General features: G+C 36.2%; 1 protein-coding gene across 1 annotated transcript in view; it reads right to left on the reverse strand.

The window, feature by feature from the left end:
* Nucleotides 1-2,441: 2,441 nt before the first annotated feature.
* The window catches only part of LRPPRC (leucine-rich pentatricopeptide repeat containing), an 82,033-nt gene continuing 57,047 nt past the window's right edge, over nt 2,442-27,427 (reverse strand). The window contains exons 27-37 of the mRNA XM_009880657.1: nt 27,176-27,318; nt 26,975-27,062; nt 22,127-22,250; nt 18,333-18,421; nt 14,906-15,110; nt 12,592-12,731; nt 12,314-12,429; nt 9,272-9,346; nt 7,680-7,764; nt 3,829-3,971; nt 2,442-2,501 (exon numbers count right to left, since the gene is read on the reverse strand). Coding sequence (XP_009878959.1) covers nt 2,442-2,501; nt 3,829-3,971; nt 7,680-7,764; nt 9,272-9,346; nt 12,314-12,429; nt 12,592-12,731; nt 14,906-15,110; nt 18,333-18,421; nt 22,127-22,250; nt 26,975-27,062; nt 27,176-27,318 — 1,268 coding nt within the window. The remainder of the gene's footprint in view (nt 2,502-3,828; nt 3,972-7,679; nt 7,765-9,271; nt 9,347-12,313; nt 12,430-12,591; nt 12,732-14,905; nt 15,111-18,332; nt 18,422-22,126; nt 22,251-26,974; nt 27,063-27,175; nt 27,319-27,427) is intronic.

A 27,427-nucleotide genomic window follows, 5' to 3' on the forward strand; every position in this document is an offset into this window, starting at 1 on the left:
AGACTGTTCCCATCCCCCTGGCACCCTCCCTTTAAATATTTATAAGCATTCATAAGATCTCCCCTCAGTCTTCCCTTCTCCAGACTGAAGAGACCCAAGTGCCTCAGCCTTCCCTCGTGAGATGCTCCAATCCTCTAATCATCTTTGTAGCCCTTTGCTGGACCCTCTCCAGCAGTTCCCTGTCCTTCTTGGACCCGGGAGCCCAGAACTGGACACAGTTCACTTCAAGTAATAGTCATGTTCTTCCTACCCTATGTGCTAGCTTAGCTCAAAAAAGCATACAGCCCCATTGCCTACAGTTATGCTCAGATATGACTCCACTTACTGGAACACGGCTACCACTGTAAACCGAGAGACGCACAAGATGACCTCTAAAAACAAGAGCTGTGGCACTTGAGAAAGGGTTGCTAACAAGTTGACACAGTCTTCAATTATGCTGCTATTACACTGAAACACATGTAATGTAGATGTAGCTAAAAAATAATCAACATCTCCATTTGTGAACTGAAACAAACTGAGTACTGCCGAGGCTTGCTTTCAGATAGGGCACGCAACCATTAGGCTGTGAATGGAATTTCAGATGTTAATGCCTTATCTTGACAACCCAGGAACAAAGGGTGCCAGACGGTTAGAGCCACGTAGGTGCAGTGCGCTGCAGAGTCCATGCTTGTGAAGTAAAGAAGGTCACCATAAAACCACACCACCAATGGAGCAAGACATGGTTTGTTTGGAAAACAAAATTTACCACTCCTCAGTCTCTGATTAGTTACGCCTCAATTTTTAAAAACAGCAGGAAATTTTCTGTGTATTTGTAAACATGCTAGTTAACGAATTGGAAATTTTACTTTAAAAAACTAGGTCCCGATTTATTCCTAACTTTGATACAGATTACTGTACAAATCTTCCAAAACTTTGCCAAAACCTCATGCGTACACATGAATTTTTCATTACCACAGCGTTGCCTATGTAAGAAAACCTAAGAAAGATAAGGTTAACTGACTGAAAATGTAAAGATCAATAAACAAAGTTATCAAATGCACACAAACAAGCTTTCATTTCATTAAAACCTGTTTGAAGTACTGCATAGGCACTGTAGTCCGTTTATTGTACCAATGTGCACATTTGTGAGTTTTCATCATTGCTCACAGAAACAATGGATGTATTTTCATAGAATCACAGAATGGTTTAGGTTGGAAGGGCCCTTGGAGATCATCGAGTTCCACCCCCCCTGCCATGGGCAGGGACACTTCCCACTAGACCAGGTTGCTCAAAGCCCCATCCAGCCTGGCCTTGAACACCTCCAGGGATGGGGCATCCACAGCTTCTCTAGACAATCTGTTCCAGTGCCTCACTACCCTCACAGTAAAGAATTTCTTCCTAATATCTAATCTAAATCTACTCTCTTCCATTTTGAAGCCACTACCCCTTGTCCTATCACTAAATGCCCTTCTAAAATGTCTCTCCAGCTTTCTTGTAGGCCCCCTTCAGATAATGAAAAGCTGCTATAAGGTCTCCCCAGAGCCTTCTCTTCTTCAGGCTGAACAACCCCGACTGTCTCAGCCTGTCCTCATAGGAGAGGTGTTCCAGCCCTCTGATCATCCTCCTGGCCCTTCATTTTCTATGTATTCTTTCATCTTTGTAATTTATAAGCGTCTTATTTTCATGATCTCACAACTCTGGACTGTAAAACCTCACACCAGAGTAGGTTTACTCCCACATTTACACAAATAAAGCATGCCCACCAGTCTCCCAGCAAGTAAACAACTGCTATCCCTGCAAATAACGGGCCCTCCTTTGTTTAAAAAGCATGTTTTCATGGATATACAGTTCTTGTATCCATAAAATTAAGCCGACTAACAGTTATGAGAAAGAATCACAGATGCTATAAAACTACAACACAAGCTAGTGTAAAAGGCAGAAGTATTTTGTCTTTACCTATAATATCAAACACCCTAATGAGATATTTAACACAAGAGAAGTACATTTAGGTGAAATCTAAAAAAAAGATGTGTTTATTTTCTGTGTAGATACAGATGAATCCTGAAGATGATGTTCTTTACCCCTCTACTTTCACCCCAAAGCTCATTGACCAGGCAAAGAACAACAAAGGATAAGACAGTTTTGCGTAAGTTAGTTACATTCCCCCTCTAGCAATCTTCTTGATATACATACATTTGGTGAATCAAGAGGAGCCGAAATACAGTTTGGATTGTAGCAGATGATACATCAAAACAGAAATAGCCTAGAAAGCTGCATCTTGATATTTCATTAGCAATTTTAACAGCATTTCTACTAATGAATGTTTCTATCAATTACAGCTATGGAAGTGCTGTTTAAACACATATTTATATTAAAAATTACACAGAAAAACATGCTTTTTAAAATTTTTATTGAATGTAATATTTAAACAATTTCATAAACAACTAAAGCATAAAAGACTGTCAGTTCGATGCTTCCAATCTTCTTTTCCTCCATTTCTCCACATAGAACTTGAATGTCTCCTATAAAGAGAGTGGAACAAACAAGTTCAACATTGCTTCAACTGAAAAGTTAGTAATTCTGAACAAAGTCTTATGTCCTGACAAAAGCAAAATCTATTATTCTCTGTCATGCAAAACTAGATCTGTATTGAAGTCTGTATAATTAAGAGAAATACCAGAGAGAGAGAGAATAAAAGGAAAGGGAAAACCTTGCCAAAAATGCATAATGAAGCTTCTATTACAAAATGCAATAATATAATCAATTTCATTTTAAAAATGAAAATACTTTTTAACTGCAATCTGCAATTGTGTCAAAAAAATTATGAGATGCTTTTAAAGACCAAGCTGCATTAGAGAAAAATTGAACAGGGAAATCAGAAAATGAATCATTTCAGTGACTTTGAAGAAACACCCTTATTTTCACTAGCTACTTGTAAGAAACAGACATTCTAGGGTTTAAATGTACACAGGCCAAATAAAAATTCGGATTATAAATTATATGTGAAGGTTGCAGAAAAAAACTCCACAGCTATTAAAAGGCTAAACAAAATATTTTATGCCAAAATTTTCTCTACTACTTTGCAAAATGAGAAAAGAAAATCGCATTTATCATGAAGCAATATGGAGAAACAGCACATAATCACGTCTTTACAGAACTATAGAAAAACACTTATTTTAGAATACAAAAAGTGGCTAGAAAATAGCAATAAAAAGTTTGCTAAGAGAGGGAAAATATACTAAGTCTTTAAATTCTGCTTTGATAAAAGGGTACTATTAGACTATTAGTCAAAGGAATCACGCGAAAGAAGTATTTACAAGTCTTGACAGATCTAGTGTCATGCCACTTGTCACCCTCAAATAAGATACATTTGCACAGTTGCATATATCTGTTGGCAAGGCAGCTAGAAGCAAAGCTGCAACAGAAAAATAATTCCTACCATTCTAAAATCCCATCCTACTAAAACAACTTGTACTAGATACACAACAGGTAATCAACGAAAACTAAAACCCACTAATTGTTAACGAAATACACATTCTGTAAGCCTTTTAAAGTTCAATTGCTTAGATAAATGCCCCAAGGACATTTGATAAAGGTACACCTGTAGATGAGTGCCTGATAAGGATCAGGTAGTTGAAATACCGTAAGCCCCAAGAGGTTTTATTTCCTCAAGTCAAATCCAATGCGAGATTACTATAGCTCCTACAACACTCAGTACTTCATACATTACCTCCTTTGAGGAGTCTCTGCAGAGATCTAATCCCTATGTAATTATTCCCTGGAATTTGTTTTATTAACATTGAACATACACAATTCTGCAGATCTATTTCTTAATTAGGAAATACTCACAGGGGGCTCAGTGAAAGGGACAGGCTCTCCTGCTTTCTTCAGAAAAGCTGCTAAAGATTTCAGAGATAGCTCGTGCAGCTGTATATTCTCCTTTCTTGTTTTCTCATACACAGCCTTTACAGCAGCAACGTCCCCATCCAATTCTGAAGAAAAAAATAAAATAAAAAAAACCCCAGTGGTTAACTGTTCCTCTTTTCACCTGTTTCCACAATGTCATGCTTTCCTACTACTTGCCAAAACATATTCTAAATATTTTAATACACAATATTCAAAATACTCTGGTGTCGTGAAAATTGGTTCTGTTTTACCTCAAACCAGGACATCCAGATATTCTTCATGTTCTACTGACAATTCACGTAAGAGAAGAGAACATACAACCATTCTAGCTTTCCTTTTTATTAGAGGCTGGATGATCAATTCCTTCAAGAATGTGCTGGAACCACAAAGGAGTAAGAGCTGCACAGTGAGAACACACCACTCTAGCATGTGAGATACAGAGCCATATGCCCCTCTCTGAAGCAAATGAAAAAAAGTTTTAAAAACCAGAACAGAAGCCACCCAAGTTCAGTGTGTAAAACTCTAGAACAGAATTTAATTCCCTTAAGTACTGACAGAATACTGTTATGGTTACAGGCGCTGGCTACATCAAAAACTATAACCTAAAGGAACCAAGACAACAAAGGTCAGATGCTCGTGTGAGACAACAAAGGAAAACCCACTTCATCATACTGAGCGGGAGAAAATTTTTACTGACCCGCGAACAGTATTACAAACCTTAACTGGTTAGGTAACCAATAACATTTTGCTGTATATTCCATAAAAGGCACCATCCCCTGCAACAGGTTCTAACTAATCCATGCTTCATTTCTTTAAAGTGCTATTCATTTCTAGCTGTAGAAGAGGGAAGTATATTTCTCTGTCCTCTAAAGTGGGAGAGGGGAGAAACTCCTCCTTCTACACTGACTCATGCTTAACCATAGACTTTTCTGCTGCTCAGGCATTTGCTTGAGAAGCATCAGGACAAAATTAAAGCGACCCCTGACAGTTTCACTGTTGTCCTCAGGGTCCGAGCAGCAGTACAACAGTTCCTAGCATCTTGTGAACAATAAGGAAGCCATCATGTCCAGTTAAATTCATTTTGCTGCTTGGGAAAACACAAACACCTGCAGCATGGCAGCTATCTCAGGTTCATTCTTATTCACATTTGGAAACACCACCTTCACAACCACAGGGGCTATAAAAACAATGGTTCTTAAAGGCAAATAAAGCTTTAATTATGCAAAAATGGATCCCTGGGTCCCTTTCTCATGAGAAAAATCTTCCCACTCAACATCTGGCAAGTGGCTGAGCTCCTTTTTGAATGTGGGAGGCTACTGCAGAAACTGCACAAAATGACGGTTTAATGAAAGCCTAATAAAAATCGCTAACTTTCTATTTTTTAAAAATAGATGTATTTATTGTATGGAAAACAAAAAGAGCTAACAGTTAGATTGCATTTAACAGACTATGCAAATGTGATTTTACATATTTCTGTTTTCTAGAAGGTATACAACAAAGGATTATGCAACTTACCAGATGAAGGAAATCTAGTCCTGGCAGTGGATCATATCTCAGGACAAGGAAAGGAGTAAACATCCCTTTATTTGTTCAGTCATGGATGTCTGATATACGATCAGACTTCCTTCAGCTGTGATCTATATTCTACAATATCTTCACTAAACACATTAACATAATTCATTTTATTTGTCCATTTATTTTGATAACTAGTAACAGTAACCAATTGTAGTAATAGTACTCTGTCATCTTTCATTCCCCTTTCTAACAAATTAAAAACAACAGACCTGACAGTAGAATCATTTGTTCTCTAGAAAATGATGATACTATAAGGTTGGACTTGGCCCAATATGAGAAATCATGTTTTAAAGTTTACTAACTGTAAAATGAAAACCAAAAAAAAATATCTTTTATTTAAAAGATCCTATTTCTGGCTCTCGTGGCTAGAACACAGCCTAAGCACAGCCTTCTAAATTTCAGCTGTGCTATATATTTTACTGATGATCATTTTAACAGGCAAATGAAACTAACATACTCACCACTGCAGAAGGTATCAAGAACGGAAGAGAAGGGATGAGAGGAAGAGCTAGCTAAGTTGCTGTTCATGTGCACAAGTCTGTACGTACTATACATGGTGGGCACAGAATACAGTAAACGCCCCTGAATATCCTAAGAGTAGGACAACACCTTACCTCCTTAAAACAGAAAGATGCAATAGAAAACGCAAAGATATCCTAGTATGACTAATCCGGCCCAGCCCTGGTAAAGTAGGTCAAGTAACTGATGTGCGCTCTTCTACCTGATACAGGAGTGGAATCCATGTCTCATACAGGTGCGATGCTTGTACAGAATAACCTGGGAACAGCTTTTAACACTCTTCATGCTGGTACTGAATGCCTCCTCTAGAACTCGCTACGAGCCAGCTACGTCTCTGCCTGAAGAAACTACAGCAATCATCTGTACACATACAGTGTGGCTTCACATGTTAAATACACTCTAATCACTGTTCTAGGTGTAACAGAGCAAGTGATTGATTCCCTGCAATCTCTATGAAATTGCTGTACTACGATGTAGTTGGAAAGGATATTGAAAAAATTAATTATTTCACTTCTGGAATTTTTACTGAGGTAAAAGCAGTAAAGGACTAATGATAGTGTAAAGCAGCAAGTACAGCACTGGTGACAAGAGGGTGGTGTTTTGTTTTATAAAAACATGTTAGAAAACTTACCCTGCTGCGAACGAAACTATGGGGCTAAAGGATTTTGGTAGCAATTGCTATTTTGAACGTTACTAAGCAAGTGAATTTTCTAAGTTAGATACTACATCATGAGAACTCCTACACGTTGACTCAAATACAGTGAAGCTTGTATTCCTTTAACACCATCTTTGGATTTGGGTTTGAAGTGTTTTACTTAATTATTCCTATTTATCTCCTCTGTGAGATACTGGAGCACAAGGGCTCCTGTCACTATATCTTTTTGCTTGTACTAGACCTGTGAAGAGTATTTACTCCCTGTAATAAAACTGGAGGACCATACCAGAGTATACAAGGCAAACGACACTGCAGCACAAAGAGGCAAGCTTCCAACTGAGTGTTGCCACGAGGCTATGTCCTGGGTTTTCAAGAGTAAGTGGTGCAAATAAACATACTTAAATAAGCAACTTGACTTTTTTTTTTTTTTAGAGCTGTTCCTCTCTGACTTCAACTATAAAGAGAAATGATTAGCACTTCCAGTCAACTATTCAGGTAAATCCAAATGAAGGCACCTGGAATATTAACTTTGGCTAAATTAAAACAAGCATAAAGAATCTACACTAACAATAAGGTCCTTGCACATTACTGATAGAACAAATCACTTATGATTTTGAAACACACACATAAAAGGAACAAAAACACATTAAATTTTTTGGGAAAAAAGCTAGAATTGTTTTAGAAGCCATTCATTTCTACAGTATTTCTCTCCATAGATTAGGATGGATTCTTTTTTTTATTATGCAAAACCCCTACTTAGCCTCTACTGTAGCAATATCCTTTAACCTAATACAGCACTTTTGTAAAGGATTCAAGGCTTGGGTCAGCTGGTTGCTTTTCCAACCTAATAGCTAGGACAGTATGCAGACCCAAAAGACTTGAACACCACAAACCCTAGACAAACCTCCCACCTCTTTGTGGCTCAAACTGTAAAGCAAGTTTCACAGTGTAGATCCTACTCCCCATTCTAAGGGTTTCCATGACCTTTCTGAATGTCTCAAGAGCTCTTACTGAAAAAACCCCTATTCCAAGGAGAGTAAATTACCATAACATCTCATGAGGTAACGGTACACAATTTCCATATCTAGATGCTCAGGAATCAGTTCTAGAAGTGTCTTGATCTTCTTTGCCTATGAAATTTAATGCATAGACAAAAAGAACATTAGCGTCAATTCTTAAAGAACAAAATAAAATTGCCAAAGTTTGAATAATTATTTCAGGTCTTTTAAGTGAAAAGATCTGTACTGATAACAAGGAATGGACTGTGCTGCTGAGAGCAGACATAACAACTTCCTTCCCAAAATTTCATATGCAGATAAGAAATAGTCAAAGAAATCAGGCACAAAATAAAACAAACAAAATATGGGACTAAAACCCATACTCAAGAAGCCTGAACATTAGTTTCCCTATTTTTGTTGAAGGAAGCAACTAATGTATTAATGAGAATATGTCAGGACTTCAACCCATCTAAAAAAAATGCAAACTACTCAGCAGCCTTCACTGACCTAGAGGTCAATAGTAGCTGTGATCAGTGCTTAAAAGAAGTCAGATCACTAACTACTGTGCTTAAATTTGGAACTTCCCACACTCAACCTCTGATTCCAGTTTCAAAACCTCTGAGGTCTTGAATTTAAAAAAGTTTATAGCAACTAGTACCATCTTTACCTCATACTATTAACTTCTAGCTGTTATTAAAATTTCAGCTTGAAAAGCTAGAAAATGTCAAGTTTTTTTAATTTCCTTTTTTTTAATTTTTTAATTTTTACAGACACCAGAAGATAGTGTTTATCATCATCATATTTATCATCATCACTTCAACAGAAGAACTTTATGAGTATTTAATGGCAACTTCCACAAAACATAAATGTGCAATTTCCCCTCATTTGAAAAATATTTATTCTAGTTTGTGTATTAACTGATGCGGCTCCTCTATGAAAAAGAAATTAATGTGGTTTTGCATGCGTATATGTGTTTTGGTTGGTTTTTTTTGTTGTTCAGTGCTGGGTTGTTTTTTTTTGTTGTTTGTTTGATTGCTTTGGGTGATTTTTTTTTATTTTTATTTTTTTTTAAACTTGAGCAGGGTATATGAGGGAGGGAGGGACAGGAGTAGAGCAGGCACAATTATGAGAGCATTTCTCATTACAGCACAAAGCCAGGAATCTAAACAGATGCTCAAACTAGATACATGCCCAAATCACCATAACAAGTAATATGAAATGTGTCTTTTAATGTAAACACAGAGACATTTTATTATTAGAGAAAGGCTGAGGTTTTAACTTGCATTTGTATTCATACAATGTAGCCAACAAAATAAGTACTTTCAGGTTGCGATACTGAACTGGATAGTGCAGTAAAACATTTAAAGCACAATGTTTGTAGGATATAAAGTATAACATCAAAAATGGAGGAAATTACTGAAACAATAGAAAAATACTATGAAGCATGATGGAAAAGAGGGTGTAGTTAAAGTAAACTGTTCCTTTAAATGTAACCAGCTCTGCAAATTAACCTCCCCCCTCCCCGAGGAACATGATAAAGCTGTCAACTGTGAAGTTCAAGATCCAAAACACTTCAACAAAGGTTGATGAAATAGTATTTTGCTACATATACAATGACATACACAAAAAAATATTATACCTGTCCAGGTTTAGATGCTGATCTAGCCATGAAACTCACTAAAGTTCTCTCTTCCTCAACTAATGCACCACACCTCTAAAGAAAAAGAAATAATGTAGCAGTCATGAGTAGGTTAGTGATAAACAAAATAACCCAGATAAAAATACCCAATTACAGACATGTAAAATAATATACTAATATATTACCTATTTACAAGGTAAATAATTAACCATTAGTTTGAAAAAAAAAACCAACAACAAAAAACACCAAAAAAACCTCCACCCCACAACAAACCCGACACCAAAACACCACTTAACACATGAAAGAAGTTCATTTCATGCACCGTTTTGGTAAATGTTGTTTTTAAAATGGTAGGTATAAAGTTTGTTTAAAACAAAAGAGGAAAGAATTAAACTAATACTTCAACATACCACAAAAAAGGTTTAGGACTGCAAAAGAATGAAAAAGAGAAACACTATTCCTCTCCAATTATACTGCCAAGCATTCACAAGTGAGCTAGGGATCATAAGGTTAATTATACATTTAATAAGGTGTCAGGGAGATAACTGCTCGTTTCTTTATAAAAATTAAAATGTACAAAGCAAGTTCTCTTTAAAGTATAATTACCTACACTTATGCATACAAAGGACTGATTTCAATCTCTCTATTTTATAAAAGGCTTTCACTGCAATAGACAGTGTTTGAGAGAGAGAGTTGAACTTAAAAAAAGTTTGAGACAGCCCAGATAAATCAAAAATCTACGTTACTTTAGAAACAAGGGCAAAATAAAATATACAAGACAATATTTTAGTGTATGTTCCTCAAAGGTGTCAGTCTTAAAATTACAACGCACAGTGCTTTTTACCAGCTGTAAGATATTTTATCAGTATCAAAATGTACAGGCAGAAGAGAATATTGTGCAGCTAAAATACACATACCATGAATTTAATATAATGAATTAGCATTTTAGACATACGCAAACAAGAAATTTTAGTTTATGCCGTTATGATTGTATGGTATGTGTAATATAGTTTGACAAGCTCTTTATGGTCCAGGTGAAAAGGTGTGAAGCCTCGTTCCAGCAGGCAAATTAAGGCAAAAGTGTACCTGCACTGTTCTGACAAAAATTTGCTTTACGGCGATAAATAGAGACAGAATATTCAGGGGAGAAACTTGCAACATTTTATTTACTGAGAGGAAAGAGACAATCTAGTTGGAGCTGTTTTCCACAGCCCCCTTTCATGCTGAAGTATCAAATCACTTATGGCTTTCATCAGTAAAAGCATTCTCCCTCCAGACAGTACAAAAGACACTGTTGCTATTTCTTGAACTTTTAAATAGACTCTTAGATGCATTTCTGAAATCAAGGAGTATCTGTGTGTACACTTATATTCCAGATTATTATAAGCAAAATAATTCATTTAGATTGTGGTTTACTTTTCAAGAGAATGATGAACAATGGACAGTGGTTATCACTATCTTCTAGTTAGCTATTAGTAAAATACTTGATCCGCAACAGCAGTCAAGAATGCTTAATACACCCAAAATTTCTCCTGCATCATACAAAAACCAAATTTTCTCACATACACAGAAGTTTCAACACAAGCTTATCTGTGAATGTCTACTTAACAGAAAATACTTTAAAATTCTTCCCCGAGATAAAGCATATACAATGTTATTTGAAGCATGCTATAGAGCCATGAATTTAATTCCAACAGTTGGATGCTCTTATAATAAGAAGTTTTATGAATATATGAATGGAAATTATTCCATGTTTTAAAAAGTTTTAAGAATATGCAGATTTTACTTAAAAATGCAAACCCCTCTATCTTCACAAAAGGAAGAAATTGTAACCAATTTTCATCAACTCATTCAGTTTCATTCATTCGTTCAATTTCATTCATTTCAAAGAGCAATCAAAAAATCAGGAAGAGTAAAACAACTTGAGATTTTTTTGCATTTTGATGTTTCATGCTACATAGCAGGAGGGTTTTATATCAAAATTGTAGTCTCCTTTTAATTGAATACTCAGCTGAACTGTTAGGCAAAGCAATAAACAAAGCAATATTCCAGAGCAGTGAATATACAAACAATACACTTCACACTGTAGCAGAAGTAACCGAACACATTTGCTGGCATACATTCTTCTCAAAAAATGTTCTTGGAATATCATAAAACATCGGATGGATGAAGCACAGCTTTTTCTTCAGCTTAAAATACCTTAGGAACTGGTAAATCAGAAGTATGCACTACCAGGAGATGATAGGAGGCCTCAATTTGAGGCAGAAGCCTATGCAGACAGGACAATCTGCAGAATCGGGGTGACTGCTGGACGGCCACCGGCTGGGATGAGCCTCCCTGACAGAGCCTGTGCACGCCACCAGCGGCAGCTCGCATCACCCACAGTTCATCCCACCTCTGGCTCGGCTTTGTCTTTAGCTCTGTACAAAAGGCATGCATGCAGTTGTCCCGTTCCTTGAAGATGGCTAACTGAGCTGAGACTGTGGCACAGAGACCAGCATTTGGCTTTTAATGCACCTGTGACGCTCAAGTGACTGGAAAGCAAATTCAGCTCTTTGATAAAGCTTGAATACAGCATATACAGTATTAGAGCAACCAAGTGAACGAAGGTCCATGAGAAGCAAACGTTGCCTGCTTCTGGTTTGCAAACTGTACAGCTGTAAGATAGTGTGTTTACAACACTTAAGAAATTACCTGAGAAGTTGCAAGGAAATGGTTTGCAAGAAGCACCTGCTGTCCAGCAGAAAACTTTAAAATAATACTTGCTTTGGATGGAATTTCAAGCAATATTCAGTCTTCCATTATTTTCTTCAGGTTATTAGAAGACAAAAAAACTTGCAACTCTGGCACCTACTACTAATATCAGTTCTAGCATACTAGCTCATGGTTTGGAATAGTCTAAACTGTGTTACTGCTACTCATGCTGTAACTCAAAAGCATACTAGTACTAGCCTATGCGATACACCACCTCTTTTTGACAGTTTCTCAGTTAACCTTCGAAGAGCTCAACGCATTTCTGTACCTCTCTTGTTATGTCATTACCTGTAGCAGCGATCTGGCATCATCCACTCTGTCTGCACTGACATATTGAAGGAAAAGATCTGTGACAGGTCTGTAAATTCCAAACTGACTGGCCAGTCGTTCTGCCATCACACCAACTGCAAAATGATGGGCACATAAGGAAAACCTTTGATTGAAAAGCCACTTTTGTAAACTTCACAGGCATGATTTATGCTGACTGAGCCGGTTTTACATGTAATAGCTCTTTCATAACACCTCTGTCTAGTCAGAATATTTAAATATCATTGCAATTAACTTACATTTTTCCAAAGCTGGTTCTAATCCTTCCTCAGACACCTTTTTTAACAAATAGGAAATACTTGTGACAGCTTGATCAGGATTCTGTGCACCAGAGATAAGCACAGGCTCAATGTATTCCACGGCAGCATCAAGGTCATTGCTAGGAAAACAGATTGAACTGGCTTAGTTTCTGAAATCAAGATATCTAAACCTAAATAAGCAATTATATTAAAGTTTTTGTTTTCTACATTAAGGTTATATTTCCCAGCAATGGTTGAATAACTATGACTTCGCTCAGATACTGTAAAAGTGAAACAATTTATGACTGAATTAATAAATTAACCCATAAATATTTTTTTATGACCTTTGACCTGTACAAAAGCTAAGTAATTTTGACGTGCTTTTTTTCCTCATTAAGAAAGAAAAGTTCAGCTAGCTGCTTTAGGAAAATGTGTTCTGCAAACCTAGAAGGCAAAATCGAAACATTAGCTGAAGTTATCTGAATAATTAATGCATGCAACTAAAGTATTTTTTTAATGCTATACAATTAATTATTTACCTGATTTTTCCCATGCCTGCCTTTTTGGATGCAAAAGACAATACTAAATGTCTTATGGTCAGTACCTTTGTCTAAACATTTTTAATTTTATGGCTTAAGTATAGCAAATGCTAATAAAAGAATGCAGCAAGTATTCAGCAAAGTGTAAGTTGTACTTCTAGCATTCTAAAGAGTTCAAATGACAACTTCTCTTACCAGTCCACTCTAATCTAATTGAAAAAGAAATCAGAGCATGATGAATGCTTTTAGGTGAAGCAGAAACGCAGCACATTTGAAAGCTATGAAAAATGGTTTGAAAACTATATCAGAAACATGAATCTACCAATAAATGAACAGGTATTAAAAATACCTGTTAGAATCTGCTTTTCATAGTACTCAAGGTACAGTTTGAAGGATATTTAAGAATATATAAGGTACATATTATTTATGCTGACACTAAGTCTTTTCATGCATCCAAGCTGGTTTCAGTACAGGAAAAGAAAAGTTGATGCTGGTTAAATACCCTGTGCCTGCATATAACAATTTATTTATTTATTCTTGTCACCAATCTACATCTTAACAACATGGCATGACTCTGCAACACTTATGACATGGAAATGTAGGAAAATATGCAGCTTATGAGACAAATCCTCCAGCCTCTCTCCTATTTGGGGTGTTTAATTTAGGCAAAAGCCAACACATTAGAACTGTGTGCCAAGGACCACTCAGAGCTAAGTATTTACAGGATCAGTCCTTTACAGACAGATTGTTTTTCAGTGGCTGAAAATATAGTGAGCTCACTACTGGAGCTGGCCTGCATGGTTCTTCTCCTCTTGCTGTTCCAAACACTGCAGTGACTATTCTCTCTGGTCCAGCACGCCTGAGGCTATCAGGTAACTGGTATGTACTACACAGTTCTACAGCTTTCCTGCCAAGTTAAACACAGGAGCTTGACTTGATGAAACCGGTTTGAAATAAAATAACAAAATATGTAGGATTCATGAAGACTGGTCCCTGAAAAGCATATTTGAGTGGTTCATAGTACGCCCTTTCTCCCAGAAGTGCTTCCCCCATGCAGTTTTATACAAAGGATAAACTACCACAGTACCAACGTATCAACTAGAACAAAAAAGCTAGGCAGAACATGATACTGAATTAAACCATTGAATCAAAGGATACTCAAAGTGTGGGGATAATTGTCATGATTGAAACTGTGGCCTAAAACAGCATAACTGCCAATTTTTTATAATTCTGACAAAAATAACCCCAAAAACCGCTCCACAGATATAATATCGGGCTTTCACATTTTCAGGACAAACACAGTCATATTTTGTCATTTCAACTACTGGAACCAGTAGCAGATTTTTGTTTCCAAACAAATATTATATGTATGGGTATATGTATTATATGTATGGGTGCTAAGTTTATATTGATGAAGTAATTCAATTTTACATTCAGATTTCATAGGGCTTTTGATTTAACACCAAGGAGAACACTTTACATGAAGTGTAATATATTAGAATAAAGGTATCAAATCTAAATTACAGCACCAGAGAAGACTTTATGCTCTCCCACATGCTTCATAGCTGTCCCTGTATTTCATCAAATGATTTTCAACCCCAAATACGTTTGGGAAACAATACCAGCACAGAACTGAATAGCACACTAATCAACTTGACCAGAATTTTAACATCTAGGACACTGTAAGAACGCAAACAGAATGAAATGGATAACGCAAGTGATTTCCAACCACTCTGCATAGGAGAATTACCTATGCCAGTCCTAGAAATACTTACTTCATAGTATGAGCCAATGCAACAGCATTAGCTAATAGTGAGGCAGATATACCAATGGATTTTGAGGTGTCTCCCAGGATGTTTTTAAGTGCCTGCAGGTTCTTTAGGTCTCCTTTTTCTGCCAGAGTCTGAATGAGTGCAACAACTGCTGGTCTAGTAGGCAACATGCCGCTGTCAAGCATTCCTTTTAAAACAGCCATGGCATCTAACAATGGTAAAGAAATAAGGGAAAAGGAAATCAGACTTTATTTCAGAAGGCAACCATGCTGCTGGTATCATTAACACTACCCTTTTAAAAACGCGTACAGAAAATAATTCTCTTGCTGAACTTAAGCCCCCAAACTGCTAGTAAATTATAACTTGAATATGTACACACACAAAAAGTTTCAACAGTAATTCAGGTTAAAATGCCTTAATATTTCTCAATAAAAAGTCTCAAGATACTTTCAACATTTAATTAATTTCTTTTAGTATCCAGCTCAAGGAAAGCAACTGTGTCACAAATGTCCTCCCTTATGACCTTAAAGTCATGACCTTTTCAGCTTGTTTTTTCTCCAAATTATAGCAAACTTTCTTTACTAAAAACCAAATATGTTGCATATTTAAGAACATAGTTTAAAAATATAATTCATTATTAAAACTGCTGAAGTCTAGTATTCAGATGTGTCTTTTTAAATATGCACCAAAACTTTATTTACCAACATTTAATTTTTAAATAAATGCAAAGGACAAGTCTCCATATGGGAACAAAAATAAACTCAAAACTGGACAGTTACCTCAAGAACTCCTAAAACTATAGCAATTACCTATGTTAAAAACACACAAAATCTATCTCTTGTCATCTGCCACAAATTCCCTAAACCCACCGCAGATGCAGTCGCCCTCATTCCTCTAACCAGAATTCTTGTCAATTTACATTATACATGAACAAACACACAGAGGAAGACATGCCCCTCTGGTAAAAACCTCTTACTCCTCAGCAGCACAGGCAGGATTATTCACAGATAATAATTATAATACCAAGGGATAACACTTTGAACATAATATACACCCACTTGAACTCCACAGCATTAACATTCCAATTCAATATATGCAGGTACTGCAGAAACCAAATATTACCTTTTACAAGAGAGGAAGAAAAAACATCCTGCATGCCTAAATGTCCTTCACAGCAAATTTTCTTTCTGTACCCCCCTCTCCCCCTTTTCATTTTGGGGGGGGGGGGAGAAGGACCACTACATCAGAAGATTCATAAAGTTTAAAAAGGAAACTTAAAACACATGCTAAGTTCAAATTCTCTCCTGACCGTACATGCACTCATTACTACTGATGTGAATTCAGAATTTAATCCCTTGATTTTTCTGTACTGAAAAGCAGGTAACTACGTGCTTGTGAAAACCCACCGTTTATCTCTTACAAGGCTTTCCTCTGCAAATTCCATACTGTGAAACTCAAGTTCTGACTCAAAGTAACCTGGGTTTTACCAAGTTCTTGCTAGAATATTTAGAGCTCTTACAAGTATACTTAGGGACCTACATAAAAACTTTTAACTATACCACATTAGACAGCAAAGAATGATGGTGAACTATATGATGAAGTGGTAAAGCAAGCAAGTTTTACACAAGTGAAAGCCATCACAGGATGTAGGTCAAATGGAGCTCACCACCAAAAGATTACAAAAAGAACGTGCCCAAAAATTTTTTGGGTAATCTATGAGCCTCAGAAAATTACAAGTATGGTTGAAGTATTTAGTAGCTTGCATTTTCAAGGCTTCACTTACAATAAGAGAAGCAGGATCTTTCAAATAAATATAGAAACAAGGATCAAGACTGACTATTCAATTAAATTACCAAAGTAAAGCCTGTTCAATGCAGAAGATAAAGGAAAAAATAATTTTGCAAACCAATGTAATTCCACAGACTTCTTGAGAAACTTTGCATTGTGCAAAAAGAAGCAGTTTTAGAGTACCGCAAGGGAGAGTGTTGACGTGGCAGAGAATTTAGTATGCTAGCTAGAAAGCAATCATGTACTTAGTGCAAGAGATTGGCAGAATACAGAAACGTCAGTGATGTTCTGAAGAAGGGAAGATTTTTGGCGTGTAATATTTAGGAATAACTGGCAAAACTTTGTGGCACACTGGACAAGAAAAAGCAGAAAATTTATTAGAAGAAAATCAGACAGGAATGTCAGGTGAAGGACTTGAAAGCTGCAAAAAGTAAAGACTTGCCAATAGCAAGAGAAGCAATTGCATTCACCACAAATATTTCAGTCGATGACACCTGGCAATGACGTCAGACTGGAGACCAAATGGGGAAGGAATTTGAAAGAAGACAAGTTTATCAGCTGCAGGAAACAGTACAAGTGAGAAGATGCATCTAAATGCTCATCTTAAGAGTATTTTAACGTAGATGATGTTACATGGGTATGGGCTACTACAGCTACGCATAATGGAATGAAATAAAATTAACTGATGGCAGAATCAAAAATGGATTTTCTGGTGTGCCTTATGGTATGAAAGTAAAACCCAGTTCAGTGTAATACATTTTCTTCGTATATAGCTGCTTTGATGCTTAAAGGTACTGATGAAAGTACGTATCAACACTGCACTTCCGCTCGCACAGGGATAACAGACACAGCACTGCATGTAAAACTACGTGCTTGCAGAGTTTTCCTCTCTCACAAGAGCTCTACAGACCAACTTAATAAGTAGAATGTAACGCTGTAGAGCTAAACTCTAGACTGCAAAACAACCAATGCCAAGAACTACATTAACACAACTACAAACTTTATCCACCATCTTGTTCAGTACCCTTACATACTCTTCAGCCACCATTTTCTTTCCTATCATCGTTGTTACATTAAAAAGAAAACGAAACGGAGTATTTTGTTACTGTTGGTATTGAGAACTATTAAAAAGTATTTGATTAAGTTTTTAAATCAATATTATAATCATTTAGTGCACAATCATGCACATTTAACAGTCAATTTAACTCATCTGGTATCTCACACAACCAACACAATATGCAAGAAACAACTGCTGGGAATTGTTTCAGATGCTCTAAAGTATGTTAATTTCCAAAGCAAAATGACTTGTGCTGTGAATTTTAACGCACTTGAAAGCCTGTACTTTCTCTCGTTCTGGAGCACAAATTTTGCATGTCTGAAGAGCTGTGATTCATCTTAAGAAAACCCATCTTGTGTTAAATGGAATGGAAACTGGACTAAGTGGTCAAATGACAAGTACATTCATATTCAAGCTGTATTATAAATGCATGTACAGTAATTTACGTCTCTCAGCTACCACAAAAGGCTCTTGATAAGCAGGTAATTTGCTAAATGGACTCCTTTATCCAAGTATTCGAAGGGCGTTACAAGAAAAATCTGCAGAGGCATTAATGTGACGTAAAGGTCAAGCATTGTGACATACCTTTCAAATAATCCCGCCTAACTTGCGATATGATGAGGAGGCTGCTGGCAGCACTGTTCAGTGTGAAGCCCTTGATGTGGGTCTCAGCACTAAAAGAAGCAGACATTTAGAAAGGAATTACTGACATGCTTCTGATACGATAATAAATGGTTGAGCACCAAGGTGAAATTATAAAAACTACTGTTCGTATGTTAAAAATATTGCTGCAAAATATCGACCTGGAGACAGCTTTTGTGTTATCCTGTCAATGGTTATAGAAGGATAATTTTTTTTTGCATTCTGACAGATGACAAAGTTGGAAGTGAGCAACAAAAGAAACAAAGTACAAGATTTTTTTTAAACAATCGGTTCAGATTCTTGAATGCTGACATATTAGATGACTAAAATAACTGCATGCCCTGCATTGTTCTGTTGTATCCTAAGCTGGATACTTTTTCTTCTTTTTTCAATAGTAACCATAATTATAAAATGTAAAACTATTCTTTCAGCAATAAAAATGAAACATTTATTTTCAGCACTGTATATTTTAAACATAAACTAAAGCATATTATGAACTAACACCATATCATTTGGTTGATTAATTTTCAAATTTCTGTCATCTAGATGTATACAGGTTTTAAAGTGAACATACTACATTTGCTGCCTTAGCCATGTTAAAATTGTGTTTCGCTTATCAATTCTTTATCTCCTGTAATACAAAACTTCACGTATCTATAGCAAAGAGAATCTTTACTTTAATAACACGGCTAAAGCTTTTCTAACACTCTGGAAATTAGTCAAGAGAGACTAACCAGCAATCGCATTGATCTTATACTACAGAATGTTCCCGCTCCTAAATGACATATAGCCACATTTTTAATATATGAGGATAACTTTACAAATGTTCATTTCTAGATTACAAAATCTCTACACAGAAAAGGGGGGCATTGCCATTTACCATATCAGCAATCAAGATAAACCTCACTGATCATCTTGTGGCAAACAACTGAGCAGCCTACCTACTTGAACTTAGAGGCTGAGCGGATTGGGAGGTAAGCAGGGTCATTGCTAAATTATTCTCCTCAATCCCAAGAAAATCCTTCACATCACATACAATACGACTATCCTCTCAGTCACTTTCAGCCTCCCAGGCTCACAAATGCAGGCACTGGACTCGGGATTTTCTTACTCTCCCGACCAATCCTCTTAATCCCTGCCTAAGCACCCACTGCTCAGTTCCGCCTTTTTTTTTCCCCCCTTTGTCCCATCTGTCAAAGCCCTTAAGTCAACAATTCATGCATGAGACTGTAAATTACATATAACAAAGGATTTACTTTCTCCAATCTTCCAATCTTTAGTGTGATTAAATAGATGTTAGCTACTATTACAGAACTAATCCATCATTCCAATACTCCTAAATTTCTATTTAAAACTTCTTGGGCTAAATGCAGTAAATATTCCTCAAAACGGTGCTAGAATGCAAAAGCAACTAGACTTGGGTTGACCAAGAGATCAGTAACTTTCTGGGTTGTTTGGGGTTTTTTTTCAAATGCAGAGTGCATTTTCCTTCTACCACATAACTTTTTCATGGAAGTTTCTCGGTTCTGGTAACAGGAAGGAAGTTTCAAAATTGTCTGACCTTTTAAAAATCAAAAAGTTACTTATTTTGTCGTCTATGCTAATGCTTCTAGCAAGGATCCCTAAATATTATTTAAATTTCAGATTTGACTTCAAGCAGAGTAAAAAGAAAACGATGTTAGCTTACATAAATGAAGGTAGCTTTCCTGTATTTTATGAAAATATTAGGAGTTGCACAAGTTTCAGGCCACTGCACACATTTAGACTTTGTAGGAGTAATCTCTTTGTAATATGAGGTTGGAAAAAATTGTCAAGCATGCAGAAATGTGTGTGAAACACACAGATTTGCTATTCCTCAACCGCGGGTACACACACAATCACTTTCTCTATTTCAGTGAATAATTTAAAACTTACAGACTTTTGAAACTGCTTAATCTAAGTACCATCTTGTTATGAGAAAAAAAGATAATACAGATAAACAGCACGAACACTGCCATTATGAAGCGTTTTCTGTCTTGATACAACAGTGAGCTGTTACAGGCTTCTGAGAATGTCATTAGTTGGCATTTCTATGCTACAAGATGGAGCATGAGAGTTCTGAAAAGCACCGGGGTTATGATGACGGTTGGCTTTGACCAGTGACCAAGAACAGAACATCTTATTAAATCCTATTTTCTTTTTTTCCTAAATATCTCAAGGTGCAGAGGCTTAGTCCTTTAAAACACATATCCAACTTCCTTAGTCTTAAACATTTTTTGTTAATTTTTCCCTGCATTTTCAATTTACATACTAAAACAATTATCTAAAGTGGGAGTTCTGAATCATCGAAATACTAGGAGCCAGCCACCACCTTCTTTCTGCTCTTCCAATCTGCAAATTACTGCTGGTAACATGCAATACTTTGTGCATCTTCCTTACGAGTGCGTTTGAGCTGTGGAGCAGGGAAACAGTCAATGCATGTACAAATCCTCAGTCGAAAGTTTCAAACTTCTTCCCTGGAGAATCTTTCAATACATCTTTCAATAGATACATGAATATTTCCTGCGACTCTAACAAACTACCTGAATTTTATCAACATTTTTTGTACTTCTAAAATATCTCCTTTCCATCTTCTATTTACAAAGATTTTTCAGGTACTTCCATTTCAGGGAGCTTAATTTGATAAACTGTTTTAGTTTTCCCTTGATCTAAGCAATATATCTATCAATCGCTAACGTTCCTTATCATAAAGCCCAGTTAGCAAGATCTACTTGAAAAAACATTATTTGTTCTCCTGAATGCAGAACTCAAATACTTTTTCAACGAAAGACATTTCTTTGGTCTAAACACTTTTAAAGAAAACATGAAAATAATAAACATCATCTTACACTATACTCTTCCTGGGCATCAAAAACTAAGTTGACTCTTAAGATTATTAGATTTCTGTACTGCCCTATGCATCATACAAGTTACCTACAGGCACGTTCAGATTCACTGTATTCAGTCAGAGAGCACACTCAATGACAACCACTGTTCTTGTTTTAGCCAAAGAAACTGAAAGACTTGAATTACTTAAATTTTTTTCTTCTTACCCCTACATTGATGAGTAGTAACACTTTTTACCTTGAAGCCTACAACCTGAGCAGAACAAACATCACAGACAATAATTAAAGCAAGTGGTGTACCATACAACTCACTAAAGGTTAATTCCATTCCGGTGATTGTAATAACACATGACAGCAGGTTGGATTTATTTCAGAAGTGTAAGAGTTGGATCTAAGGTTTAGGGTCATCTCCTAGCCACTGGCATCGCAGTCAAACGTACCATTTTGCATTTGGCAGGCAGCCAGCTGCCAGGGAGGGTGGGCAGGGCAGGACGGCAGCAGGGCTGGGCATTGAGGGGAAGGCTCCCGGGCAGTTAAGTGAAGGAATCTTGTCTGTTTGGATATTGCTCTAAAGAGGAAGAGGCAGACTGCCAGGAGGGTAGACTTTCAGTTCGGATGCCAAGTACGTTTGTTGATCTTGTTAGTTGAAATGAGTTATTAGCCATACATACTGTCACTCTAGTACCTTCTCAATATATGGCGTATCGCCCTATGAAACACTGGTGTCTTTTTTTACCGTAACTCCTAATTACCAGTCATGACCTGTTTTCCCATTTAAAGGTAAAGACTGACTTGAAAATGATCCAGAAATTATTTAACCCCATCCCCTGCCACTCCCCAAGAATTAAAATCCCCCACACAGAAAAGCCTTACATGTGTTTCACTTCGATGGCTTCTTCAAGACAATTCTGCATTAACAGTGCTTTTATAAGGGTGCCATAAGAACGATGATGAAACTCACTCTTCCCTTGCATTTTCAGGAAAACGTTGTAGGCCTCTAAAAAAAAAAATCCAAACCAAAATGTCATATTGCGATGATGATCACAGAAAGAAAACATCTATTCACTGAAAAGGTGATTAAATCTATTTATCCTCTGCTTACACCTTTGAGGCCAAAGCTGTTGGTCACAGCTTGTTCAAAACTGCTTGTATATAACAGTCAATTGACACATACCTCCACAGAACAAGAAGTTTGCTACTGCTCTTTTTCTATATGTGGCTGTTGCTTAAATACCAACACAGCTGGTTAGAAGGGGAAGACTCAGGATTTTTAAAGCAACACCTAATTCTGGGGTATATAGTTACAGTGTCTGGTGCATGATCACAACAGCGTTTAACAAATAATATAGGAGGTGATTCCAATATGGGGAGATCAAATTATTTGGCTACGACAAGATTTATACAAAACATACAATTTACAAATATACAGATATTTAACAAGTAAACTACGCTGCATTTGTTTGACTGATTAACAGTTTTATTTCATGCATTCACAATAACTGTCAGTGTATGAAAAGATGTTACCAAAAAGGGGGAAAAAATGATAAGCACACTTTTCAGTCATTTATTTTTCTGAAACAAGATTATGCAGCTATAAACATGCAGCTAAAACTGCCATCCAGGCTGTAACATACGCTAGAAAGCTGTGTTAAGAACCACAGATGATCTTCTACATCTAAACTGCAATTGCATGTTTCATTTAATGAAACTCAAAAAACAGACCCTTTGCCAATTCAAATCATAGCCACAATAACCTTTAAAACTTTTCAGAAATACTTGGAGTATCGCTACAAATTTCACAGCTAAGTGTTAAGTTGCTTTCTTATACTTTGAAAGTAAAGACAAACATAACTCATTTGAATCTTACTGTCCCAAGAAACGTTACCCTAATAGCACTTACTACAGTGTGCTGTGGAATTTTAAGCTGGCATTCCCCAAAGGCACACCAACCAAAACTGCTGGTGTGCATTTTGGTTTGAATCTTAAACTTCTTTAACCAAAGAGTATATATAAAAACCTCCTGAAGTTTAGGCACAAAAAAGACTACGCATAAAATTTATTATTTACAACACACAAACTCTTACACTGAGTTAATTAGAATTAACACTGCCATCCATAATCTACTTAGGACTCTTGGAGCTACATTAAATATATACATGAACAGAGTTAAAGGATAAGAATATCACAGCAAAAATTAAATCCACTTCTGTGTATGTTAGTTTCCTGTATACAAGAGAGACAGAGAGACATGAGAGAGCTGGAGAGACACTATGACTGATGTCTGACATTACAATAGTGATTGCAGTGTCAACCAAAAGACCAATGAAACAACAACAGGACAATATAGGGAAGGTCTTAAAATCCTCCACCACGTTACTTATAGGTCTGAGCTTAAAGCTCGGCCTGTTGCAACGTGCTGAACTCTCTTGCCTGCTCAAATGCTGAACACCAGCATTCATAGAGCATTCACAATTAAATTCAGGGGGAAAGACATTTTTTCTTCCTCTTTTCTGAAATCTGAGGTACCAGCAGACTCGCAACCACATTCAACAATAATAAAAACCCTTTCGCTGGTATAATCTATTACAAGTGTAATTATTTATAGAAATGTAGCTGACTGGGGATAGGTTTGTAATTTCTGCTCATGAATGCCTGTTTAAATTCTATTTTTTAAAGCCAAAAAATCCTTATGTTTGGAGACTCCTACAAAAGCTCTGCTGTCTTCAGACTGAACTAGGATTTCACCCTGTGTTTGAATACTGCTTTCCATTGGTTGGGTACAGAAATGGACCTTGCCACCAATGGACATGATGTCAAGCATACACAACCATCAGTTATCACAGTCCACAAAATATAAGACCTCTTTCTACAAGGAAATATATTTAAATGTTTTTGTAATGACTAGATCAATGAAGAACTAAAAATCTTTGTATCGGTTTAATTTTCCTGTTCTAGGATGTTTTGTTGTGTATGTCAGTCCTGACATCAGAATGATTATCCTATTCAGATTTTCTTCTTAACTTTATCTTGCATCACTGCAAATAGCACGTTTGAAGTATACCTAAATGAGTCTCAAATTGAGACATATGCCTGATCAGGTATTATCCGCTTATTACTTCTTCAGATGGCATCTAAAATTACTCAAGTATATTAGCATTCAAAAGATAAAGTTCACATATGATTCAAAATCATATTGTGTTATACTAGCTATTTCAAGTAGAAAGATTTGTTAGAGAAGTGACAACTTGCCAAGAAAGTCTCAGTTCTCAAGACAGTCAAATTTGTTTCAGCAATTGCAACTGTTTGGGATATGTGTAACATGATCCCCTAGAGTCAAGTTCTCACACTGACAAATCAAAGTAAAAATGAAAGTATGACTTTGCATAAATCAAGCACTTCAGAGAATAGATTTTCAAAACACCTCCATGTCAGAGCTGATAAGTTCATGAAGTTAGTTACGTAACTATATTAAGTTAATCTTTTTCCTATCAAAAAGCTGATTTTGATAAAAAGTTATATTCTACCCTATTACATTCACATCAAACTCACGTTATATTGTTATATAAAAGTGAAAACTTAGGGTTTTTAGGTTTTTAAAGACAAAGATAACTGATTCCCAAGAAGAGAGGAACTGTTTCCCAACATTTGCCTTTTTCCTCTTAATTCTCAACAGCTCTAAAGTATCCCCTCTCAAATCCTGCACCTTTAAATAAAAGAATATGCAGGAATAATTTACTGATAAATTCAATATCAAATGTTATCACAGATTGTTAACAGTTACATTTTATATTTTTGTTTTAAAGTAGTGTCTCTGCCAGGTCCAAGGCACATTTCATTTCCGCCTGCTCTCCACTTGATTGTTTATATCAAAGACACAGGACACTTTTCTAGGAACAATGTTATAAAATGCATTCTATTAATTTTGTCTGGGTTTTGGTGAAAAATATTTCTGTTCTCATATTTTCTTTCAATTCCCCAAATTTACCAGCACAAAGAATTTCCCGAAAACATTAATGTGATGTCTGCCATAATACACATGACTCAAATTCATATACATAACACAAGATTGCACTCTCTGTCTACAGAATATCCAGACTCCACTTCAGATTTCTAATCAGTGCTCCTGTGATTGAATAACTCTGTAGGGTCATTTCACTAACAACAGAAGTTAACTGTGTGAATGACTGATAGATTCTTCTTTTAAAAAGTCAAAGCTTCAAAATCTGTGTTTTCGACCGGTTAAATATACTGATAATACTCACAGAAGAAAATAACTAGGTATCTTGCATTTATAAATCTTTCTCATTCAACAAAATTAACTTTTTTAAACCTATTTAATTCTATTTTGTAATCTGCTTTCAAGTGAGATACCTAGTTATTTGTCATAGTACAGGTGAAGAAAATAAGGATTTCCAGAATATTCAAATACTCTGCACCTTGGCAAACACTAGAAGTAGACTGATTTCCTCCCCTCCTTGAAAGGCACAGCAATGCTAGTTCCGACTCGGTGACCTTGGCTTTGGAATGAGATGGATAGGAATGGATTTCCAATGATTTACACACAGACTGAGCTGAAGGAACTGCACTGAAGTACACGCCTCCTTTCTATACACAAAGGCAAATACCCATGCGTAAGTTAATTCTGTTTTTATCTGAGGCAGGAAAGTTTGCACAGAAGAGCTATTCATTGTTCGTAGCAGAACTGATCTGAAGTGCTCTCTCAATAAGGCCATTTTATTTGTGGGGTGGCACCCAGAGGCACAGGGGTGGGGAAACAGTGAGCTGTGGCGACACAGATTTTGATCTTTTGTTTATAGTCTCTATGTTTCTTTGGGGCAGGAACAGTAGGAGAAAAAGTTTGCAAATTCTATAGAGAAACATGGACAACTTTAATCTGAGTTGTAAAGAAGCTGAAGGTACTATGCAACACATTGAATCCTCCCGTCAAATAGAAATAAATACACTTGCAACATCAACAAATAGAAAATAGACTAACAGATAAAAGCCAGATAGGAAGAGAGCACTATCTCCATAACATAGTCCCATCTCATTTAATTTCATCCGATTAATTTCTTTGCCAAATCTATATCTCAAATAAGGCACCTGAAGTGTACTTTAGAACGAGATTTGATCCTACTATTAAAACTTCAATAGCATGGACAAATTCAGAAATCTCTGAACAACTTCTTTTAATAGGTAATTGCCTTCCCATAAACATTTCCCAGCTATTTCACTTGATATTAAACCTTCTTCTCACCACACCTCTCATGTCTCACACCATAAAACTTGTGGCCAAACAGCTAGATTTCCTGGCAACCATAAAAATGGTATTTTTAGCATCAATCCTGTATATAAATTTATTTCTGGTGTTTAACGGATACATTTGAAGTCTAGAACATCATGTTAACCCAACAGAATGAAGTGACCTACAGACAACCAGTACTTCAGTAATTTTAAAATTGTCAACTTCACCCTAGGCTGGCTTTTTGAACATGCATTTAGAAGTCAGTACTTCTGATGACATTTTAAATATTTAAGCATATCCTTCTCATATCAGCTTCTGAAGCAGAATATTGGCAGGTAACATTATCGTGTACCTTACCTAACATACTAGCAAACTAACAAAAAGCAGCAGTGAGCTGCAGTTAATTAACTCTGCAGTTAATTAAAATCTTAAAATTAATGCTGAAGTGGTAAAAACACTAGTGGTTTTCAGTTTACCTTTTGCATTGTTTTTCTTGCAAAGCATCCTTATTTTTCTTTCTTCCACATTAGTAGCACTTGAAGTTCTGGTATCTTCATGTCTAACCTTTAAAACAAACAAACTTACTTAAGTTACTGTGATGCTATCTGTTAACATTTTTTAACGGAAGGAAATATATTCAAAAGTATTGTTAGCTGGGAAAGTTAAACTCCAATTACCTTAGGTACCTCAAATGGAACAATCTGACCATTTTTCTCAAGTATATGAGCCAGTAAAGTTAGCGTTTTCTCACGAGGAACAACATTTTCTTCTTGAATTTTAGTCCAAACAGCTTCAGCCTTTCCCCAGTCATCATTGTTCTCTGAAACAAGATTTAAATCTTCAGATAAGAACCACAAAGTATACATACATATTTAAAGTGATTAAAAAGAGGTATCTTCGGAAAATAATTCATCAATTAATCAAGTACT

The sequence above is a fragment of the Charadrius vociferus genome, unplaced genomic scaffold (genome assembly GCF_000708025.1).
Source record: "Charadrius vociferus isolate BGI_N301 unplaced genomic scaffold, ASM70802v2 scaffold192, whole genome shotgun sequence".
In the NCBI taxonomy this organism is placed as follows: Eukaryota; Metazoa; Chordata; class Aves; order Charadriiformes; family Charadriidae; genus Charadrius; species Charadrius vociferus.